The sequence below is a fragment of the Agrilus planipennis genome, unplaced genomic scaffold (assembly GCF_000699045.2).
Source record: "Agrilus planipennis isolate EAB-ADULT unplaced genomic scaffold, Apla_2.0 scaffold72, whole genome shotgun sequence".
Lineage (NCBI taxonomy): Eukaryota > Metazoa > Arthropoda > Insecta > Coleoptera > Buprestidae > Agrilus > Agrilus planipennis.
In genome coordinates, this window is record NW_020439081.1 from 912,296 (window position 1) to 922,084 (window position 9,789).

Genomic DNA, 9,789 nt, shown 5'->3' on the forward strand with positions numbered 1-9,789 from the left:
AGGGTGAATTGGGAGTTAAAAGGTTTTAAGGAGAAACAATATTAATTTTTGCGAGTGAAGCCGCGGGGAAAGGCTAGTAAATAATAAAGTAATGCATACGTATAATAAGTTCAATAAATACAATTTGAATCCTTTGAGGAGTAACGAGTGTTACTTTGTTCAGAATATTTCGAGAGTTGGGTAGTTTGGGAAAATTTCCAAAGGAGCAGATAATATTCTTAAATAGAAGTGATCTAAAGCCCATAATTATATTAATTAATAAAAAACGCCTAGAAAGAAATGTGAGATTTCTATGTTTGGTGAACATTGTTCCTTGCCTGTATATGATACCTATTTTTCTAAGGTAGGTAGATATTCTCGATCTCTGCTCCTAATCAATGTTCAAAAAAGGTTCATCGGGAAATTTCTGGACTCCCAGTTTTCCCTTGACGGAAAAAAAAATTTAAAAAACATTTTCTTCTCTGGAGCTTTATTTTGAAACTTCATGAATTTCCCAGGAAAATCGTATGCGAGCAGGAGATCGGTATGAAAAACTGCCACAGCTTGCAAAAACACGCAACCACAATAAAAATTTGGTTTGCTCCACAGGTTGTTTCCGAGCAACTCCATGGAAATTTTTTTTTATTTTTCCTCCAAGAATTTAGTCAGTCAGTTGTAGTAAACAAGTGCCTATGCGCTCGCGCAACGATTGGTTATATACAAGTAGGAGGATTGAATACAAGCCGCGCCCTCCAGAGACTTCAGTTATGGATTAGTGGAGGGGGGTCGATAGCCTGTAAAAAATGCCAGGACGATATTTTTCAGCGGTTCAAGTACCTTTCCTCCTTGGCTTTGAGGATCTTTACTTGACGACTTTCCAACCAACGAATGTGGGAGATGAGAGTCTGTGAAGAGTTTAAACCGACCCAAAAGCTACATTGCTTCCTTTTTTTCAAAGCTTTAAAATTCAGTGGTCGGAACAAATACCCCCTTTATTCATTTCATTTCGTTCAAAGTACACAGGATAATAATGGTAAACATCGTAAAAACCGCAATTCTGGAAAACTGAACACTGAATTTTTCCGACTGTTCCTGGGGATAAAATTTAATAAACGGACGAAGATGTTCCTGTTTTATCATTTTCTACACTTTTTAATTTCCAAAGATCCATTAATAAATAATAAAATAACTTCGAATATAATCTGAATCATGCAAAGTGTCGGCTGTGATAATAAAAGAATAAAACTTTCAAGATACTTATTAGCCTATTTTGTCGGACTATTTCGACATCTGTACTAATAAAGAGGTCCGAACTTTTAGTTAATGAGGATATGAAAGGACTATAAATAATCCTTATTGGGCCTATCTTTGCAGCTGAGATTCGACAAGTGTTATAGATGCATACATAATACTGATGTTTTGCTCAGGTACCTGATTATTATTTTAGGATATTTGTAGGCACTATGTGGTCAATAGTTTGAACCCTGGCAATATTATGATTCCGCTTTTGCGAAAGCAAGGGTTCTCATTTATCGGCATTAGTTTTATTACCTTAACCTCTGCTTTTCAACTTTACATTACTCAGACTATATGTATAAGGATATAAAATCGATGCTTTTTATTCAATACAGTATAAAACTAGGAAATTTGAACATTTGGTCATATTTATTAACACCTAATAAGTGTTTTCATGTTTCCCTTTTTACAAAATAAGGATAATGACCAGAAAACATTAAAAACAAAAGATTGATACAGATCAAATAATAAAAAAAAGTATAGCGAGAAGAATAAGAATAGACTTTAAAATAATGCGACAAATATTGTAAAAAGTAAATTGTTTTCTTAATTTTTGACAATAATAAATTAACCTACTTAGTTTCCTTTTTTTTTGTGTCACATCATTTTTGATCACCTACTGTTGTAGAGTTAAAGTTCTAAACTTATTAGTTGAATATGGGTCAATTACCTACTGGCAAAATAGCCAATAGTAATTTATGTAAATATTTCCTCAGTATTGAATTTTACTGAACTGATATTAGTTATCGACAGCTTTCCTTTTACGTATAATAGTTATTACTCCTATACTACTTAATATACTTATATTTAGATCTGAAAAGTCCAGACCGAGTCGTATGCTAAAGCTAAATCGCTGTAATCGTCTGTCGGATCCTCCAAAGGAATATTTAATTAATCGAAACAAAAAACACGTCTCTGTTTAGTGTCGGTGAAGTGTGGAGACCGACATTGTTCCATAGGAAACCAGTCTGTGGCGGCCATGGAACGCCATATGACTTGCAACTTGTATTAAATACAAAACAATCTTCTGATATATTCGGTTAATGCCGCGAAGAAACATTGCTTTCATGTTGATAAGATGTCTCGTAGCTACGTTCTCTTGCTTATTCTCTAGTTATAATATAATCTACTCGGTAAAGTTCTAATTAAGTTACTACCTTATAATATTGTCTGTTATCTATTCCAACTATCAATCTGGAAATAATTACGTGTAGGTATAAAGCAAGAAGCAAAGTCACTAGTAATACAATTGTAAAATGCTATCATTAGGTTCTGCTTTAGGCATCTAATTTAAGATAACATATAGGTATAGCAACCAAGTCAATAAAGTGTAAAAAAGAATAAATTTCTTAAGCATTTTTTGTATTAGAAGATCACTTCCACGATTATGACTTGTAGCTAAAGAAAGTTAGAAGTCGCTAAACAGTCTTTGCACAGAATTCATCTCGTAATAAGCCAATAAGTACCTCTTTGGGTCTAAAGCCAAAATGAAATTATCCTTAACAAATAGTCCTTTCGTCCATATTTCCATATATATACTGCCTACCAATTGTTGCGTTGCACCTATTTATTATTATAATAAACGATGTAAAGTCGACTCATCACGTGGACCCCTCAGAATTTCGTGGATCATAAGTTATGAAACCCTGATCTAGGTGCATGGGTACGTAACTGCCCTAAATGGGACATATTTCAGTTAATACGTACTGTTACAAATATGTGCCCAGATCATTATTTCATAACATGTGCTCCATAAACCCCTGAGGGATCTACGTATGCAATTAATGCCGAATGTGTAAGGCCAGTTTGTGTTAGCATCATTGTTACGACGATAAATACACTTAATATGCAATTATTTGTAGTCAGTAATACTACAATTTTATCAAAAAGGGATGCCAAAACCAAAATAACTCGCCAGTGATATCGGACGCCCAGTAATCACTTTTTGTACCTATTTCGATAAGTTTTTCGTAATAGAGCTTACAAATAATTACATATATTTATTGTCGTAATCATTAGCATATAAGAACAAATAAGAACGGATAAGTTCTAGGTCAGTAATTTATCGATACTACCAGACGTGGATTTTTATTTTATTTGGTCCCATCAGCACACCATAAACAGTACTGACAGATCATCGACCGAAGTGGGATGATTTACGTATACACCTAAGCACGTTTATATAATATAGAGTTACAGCTGTAAATCGCCATCTACTGATATTTGCTCCTAACTGAAGTATGTATTTCAAATGTTAGATAAAAGGGCTAATTACTAAAAAGCAAATTCCTACGCAATACTTAAACGATCTCTTAGAAAAGAAAGGAAAATCATAATGGAAATGTCTGAGAGTACTAACCTTCTCCTGCTGCATCTGCTGCTTCATAAGTATGGTCTTTTTTTTGTCTTTGCATCTCTTGTTCTGAAACCAGACTCGTATAACGCGGGGTGAGAGTCCCGTCATTTCGACGAGCTGCTCCTTCATGAGAGCGTCGGGACGTGGATTCGCCGCGTAGCAGGTGCGCAGCGTATGCAGTTGCTTTTCATTCAGCACAGTCCGCACCCTCGTTGGTTTACCGTCGCTACCCGCACCACCCCCCGACGCCGTTTTTCGACCTGTACCGCTGCCGCCCCCGCCACTCTTATGCGAACCGCTTTCCGAACCCGAATCTGTAAAAAGGAAGAAAGGAAAATTATTTATACTGAAAAGCTGGTCCTGGAAAAGCTGCTCCACGTACTGAACTTATACAAATTACTAGAAAGTAGAAACTAAAATCTGGCGAGAGTTTTCCGGGTTCATGAGCCGTGATCTAATAGGATTTTCAAATCTTCCAGACGTTTCAACCGAATCTGGAACGTTGAAGACTGCATTGGAGTGTTCAGTTCCGTGCAGACGCTACCCCAATCACTATAGATTACATACTTTCTACCATTTTATTAATATTTTACTCAAAACGTACCCTTACAACAAACCCTGTCATTTGATATGTCACACGATATAGTTTGAAAAACTTCTTTTTTAATTTCCTATTTGCCGCCCAAAAATTACCCCCATTTTCAAAATTAATTTATTCACGTTATACGTGCGTGTTTGGGTCACAGAAATTCATATGTAGATTCGGAGCAAATTGACTATAACAGACGGACAGACAGACACACGAGTGATTCTATAAGGGATCCGTTTTTCATTCGAACGTACGGAACCCTAAAAATTGAGAATAGAATCATATCATTCGAAAGGTACTAATCCATACATGTACAAAAAAGAAGCATTTAATTTGTGACTGCATGGTATCTTTTGAATACATTTAATTAGCACTTTGAACATTAAACAGCATGTATATGACTGGAACAGTGGGAATCCTTTTTTAAACCTTCGCCCAGCCCCCTTGTTTCTAAACATATTGCTTAAGTCAGAATGTCTTATTTACTGGAAAAATAATAAGGGCATTTAATTCGCAACTAATCTGTTTACAAAGCATATAATGAGCATTTAATTATATTGTGTATAGAAAACTGTATTTCTTATTTATTTATTTGATAATAAACGAGTAGAACTCCTATTACATAATGTAGTTAATGTGTGGGTGCAAAACGAGTCACAGATCATGAATAAACAGTAATAAATGAGTGAGAATATTTTTATTATTATTTATGTAATGGTAGTTGTTCCCGTTTGTTATCAAACAAATAGATATTTCTTAAATAAAATTTTTGCACATACATGAGATCAGTAATATTTGAAAAAATTCCCGGAACATTTAGTTTCTCTTTAGTGCACTTAATTAGCACTTAATGAGTATTTTAATTTTTACATCATTTTCAATTTAATATTTTATGATGTTGCACCAGCACAGTAATTTTTGAAAAATTTCTGGAGCATTTAATTTTTCGTTGCTGCACTTAATTAACACTTAATTAGTATTTCAATTTTTACATCATTTTAAATTTAATGTTTCATAATATGCTTCAATAAAGCAGTAATTTTTGAAAAAATGCCCGGAGCACTTAAATAGCACGTAAGTATTTCGATTTTTTTTCAATTTAATATTTTATAATGCTTCACCAACGCAGCAATTTTTTAAACATTTCCAGAATATTTAATTTCTCGTTGGTGTACTTAATTGATTAATTAAAACTTAATGAGTATTTCATCATTTACATTTACATCAATATTTTGCAAAATGTTTCACCAAAAAGTGCTCTGCGAAAAATCCCTTTAATCAATTACTATAGTATTATATTTTATTTCCAGAATGCATAGGCATTTCAAAACAATTATTCTCAAATATTACAACCAGCAACCATAACTGCCTGTTGTCATTTTCCCTTCTCTATTTATGTATAAACGTTGCGTAACTGTTCACATTCTTTCTACTTCTTGTTGGTTCGTGTCGGTGCATGGTCGTGTAATAAATCAGACGGAAATGTGCGAATTTTACCGGTGATTAACATTTAATTATTAATAAACAATATACTGTAGTGTTAATAACTCTTTGACTTGTTTATATTATCGAAACGTAGCTTCTTGTGCAAATGTAGATTACTTTGTTTTAAAGTTATTAACGAAAATCGAGTTTCGAAAATACGAACTGTTGTGGAATCAGTTGCCGGCATGGTGAAAAGGTAAGTGTGTTTTTAAGCAACTTTTATTACATATTTCATTAAAATTGAAGTTATGTTAATACATAACTTATTAAATTGAAGTCTCTTTTCTGAGATATATGATTTTCCTGTGTGTTACTTAAATAATATGTTTTCATCATGACAATAGCTGTAGCAAGTGGTATGTGGTAGAGGGGATACTACTGCAATCTTCTAGAACAGTGTTTCCCAAACTTTTCTTCCTCGCGAACCAAAAGAAAGGTCCGAAAAAATTTGACGAACCCCCTCTGTAGTCGTTAATGACAGGTAAAAAAAGGCAATAAAATTTGATAGAATATATATTGAAGAATAATTGATTATATTAATCGTGAAACATTTAAATATAACATTAATAAGACTAAAATGATGGCTATAAACTGTGAAAACAAGATAAATTTAGCAAACTGGTTCTTATGTTTTACATTTGGAAAAACACTTAATGGGATATTTGTGGCTGTTTGATAGAACAAAGCAATTCAAAGTTAGGCTCAATATCTGACAATTTCAGTCTTAGATCAGGTTCTGCATTTAACGTTTCAGTACTATCATCTCGATTATCATGTCTCGTTTCTAAACGGCTCGTTATTAACCATCGATCCATAATAAAAATATGCTATAATAATAATTAAATTAATAATCATTAAATCATTTACACGAGAACTTGACAGTCACAGTATCACTATCACTCAAGCTTTAAAAGTGCTAAGCCTATGTATTGACGAAAATATTGAAATTTATTATCTATAGATTTCTTAACAAACAGGCAGCGAACAATCTGTTTTACAGTGGGCGTGTTCTTTAATTTTTGTGTTTTTGTTTTGCTTTTGATTTTAATGGCGTTTTAAAAAATCCGCCATTACAATATTATTTTCGCGAACCCCTTCTGCAAACACTGCAAACCCCCAGGAGTTCGCGAACCACCGGTTGGGAATCACTGTTCTAGAATACCGAATGATAAAAAGTATAGCGTTTGTTTCGAGCTTTCGAGGTGTCACTCACGTGTTTTTTAACACAATTTGAACTAGCTTTAAACCCTATTAAACATATTTACGTATATTTATGTACGCCTATTATTTGTAGGTAATACATCAGTTAATACTTTTAGTTACAATATACATTTAAACTCGTTGTGGTAAAAATATCGTAAATATTTTTTTCTTGAGAAAAGCTTCATTTTATAAGGAGAAACTTCCAAACTAATAATAGTACCTACAAAGTAATTTGATAAAGCCGTAAGGCTTTCCAGTCTTTCAAAGTTTGCAGAGAGGAAAGTTTCTAAAGTTAGAAAATCTTTGCCATTTATAATCTTCCTTGAAAGCAAGTACCTAATACGTAGGATGAAATCAAAATTTTAAGATGTAATTCTACCTTGTTTATGAACTTTCCTACAGCAAATAGCATGTACCCATCTATCATAAATTGTACGTATGCAGGTACCTACTTTATAACTACTTGTCTACCACTCATTTGTTTAAACAATTTTGACATATTCTGTTTTAATATCAATTTCTTGTAGTTGTTAGACTAATGTAAACGATTTGTTGAAGGCAAATTATAAAAACGTAACCAAAACAAAAATTGAGCTGTCTGATAAAAAAATAATTTGACATTATGAGTTAACATTATTTTTGACCAATATAGTTTTTTATTCTAAGGCAGTTCTTTACTTCAAATTTTTAAAAGACAAAAAAGATCATCTTTCGTTATAATTCGTCAATGCAATAATGCGCTACCCGTAATTGATCTATATAAATTAATTTTATTGTAGATATTTGTCGATTATTTTTGAAAAGTATTTGCTAAAGTTAATGCAGAAAAGTTTGGGTTAACAATTAGCATTATGTTGATTAGATACTTATTAGATATGCTTTGTACAGTTCTTAAATTATTAGGCATTACCCATACTATGGAATCCAAAATTACGTAGCGTCAAATTTCAATCTGAAGCTTGAAATCCGACTTCGTTTTAACATCTATTCAAATGACTCCACTAAATTAGTGGCACTATAAATGAAGCAAAGGTTGTCTGCTGAATGTGATTTATCCTTTTTATATCAATTCAAATGACTTTACGTGGTCTATTACTTCGAGTAGGTATACGTATCGTTTTATGTATTCGTGGTAATCTTAACTACAATACGAGGCAGTTTTGTTGTGTTCAACAGTTTATGGGCTACATGTTGTCTGAATGTGTGGTAAAATAATGGATGATAAAGGTACCTTTGATTGCAATTAGGTATCTTAGCCCGTTTATTTTCTAACCATTATGGAATCAGTTTTATGGAGAAACATATTGGGAAAGGCGATAATATTCTAGAAAAACACAGAAGTACACAAACTAAAAAATACATACATATATACGATGTGCCCCTTCCAATGTCTTAGATGCGCGCTGGCAAAATCGTACGTAGGGAGAAAAAAGCTCATTATACTCTCGACTCTTGTTCATTAAACATACTTTTTCATACAGTACCTGCCAAAAGTTTTGTTCAATCATGAATAGTAGTGCGAGTCGAAAACAAGCGTTAAAGCCTTTAATATGTCTTCAAATATAAATAAGCATCTCGTTGATATTTTCAGTAGTTAATGGTACCAATAACAGCACATTTGAGCAATGCAATTGTAGTGGATAAAATGGTCAATTTTTCCGTGCAGTACTGTACGGATTATACGCTCCCCACCGGTTTGGGCGAGAATTGTCTCCTTTCTTTTCTGGCCTAGTGCTGTTCTTTTCTACTTTGCGCCGGTCAAACTGAAGGTCACATCGCTACAGAAAGTAAACGAAGTATACTTATATGTTTATACACTAGTGGCACTTTATAAACTAAACAAAGGGATATTCTATTACTCAAATTAGGCACAATCAGCAAAGGGTGACATAATATTTTACAACATACGACGTGGTATAGAGGGAAATTCATAGATACTAATATTTTCAGCTGTCTTTTTATATAAATAAATGCAATTAAATGCCAACAGAACAAAAGCTGACCAAGAAATGTGTAACTATTATATTCGAATGACATTTTGCCTTCCTTGTATATTAAAAATGGTAATATCATCCACTATAATATAAAACTTACAAAAATACAGTAAAACTCGGTTGTATCGTACGTATGTAAGGGGAATACCTATAAAAATTGGTACGTTATAATTAAAGTGCGTCAAAAGAGAATTATATATATATATACATGCTTACAATCTTTTAAAACAACTCGAAATAAATAAAAAAAGCGACAATGATCATTTATCAGTCAATTAATAAAAGACGGTCGCCTTTTACTTTGAAGTAGTGCACTGCACACTGTGAATACCGAGAAAAGCAATTATTAATAAAAACACGTTATATTTGCTTCTTTAAACGTTTGGACTCTGATATTTAGTATTTTACCCAGAAGTACGTAATAACTAATAGGTTTGACAAAACCATCACCGAACGTAAAAATTCACACATTTCTTTGTTGGTGCATTCTTGATGTTCTATGCCATATTATTTATATGAATGACTATTTTTGATGATGATTAATGAACGCATTGGAAATAAAAAATCCTCTATACACGCTATAAGAAATTGTGAAATGTTTATGCAAAAATACTCGAGTTCTTGCAGACCAATATTTCGCGAGGGAACGTGATTCTACAAAGGGCCCATTACTGGACTACTAACGTGAACCATTTTTAATCATCATCATCATCATAAGGTCATCAGTGCTAAGACTGGTTGGACACGTACCTCCACTCTTTCCTATCCTGAGCTAAACTTCGCATTTCCCTAAAACTAGAACAGCCCACATCCTTAACTATTTGCGAAGAGTAATCTAATCTAGGTCTACCTCTACCCCTCCTAACTCCTGTTTCTGCCTCTAATAT

At 33.1% G+C, this 9,789-nt stretch overlaps 1 protein-coding gene across 1 annotated transcript in view; it reads right to left on the reverse strand.

The window, feature by feature from the left end:
- LOC108733161 (insulin gene enhancer protein ISL-2B) overlaps nt 1–9,789 on the reverse strand; it is an 89,038-nt gene that overhangs the window by 29,193 nt on the left and 50,056 nt on the right. The window contains exon 4 of the mRNA XM_025977361.1: nt 3,635–3,945. Within this exon, the coding sequence (XP_025833146.1) occupies nt 3,635–3,945 (311 nt within the window). The remainder of the gene's footprint in view (nt 1–3,634; nt 3,946–9,789) is intronic.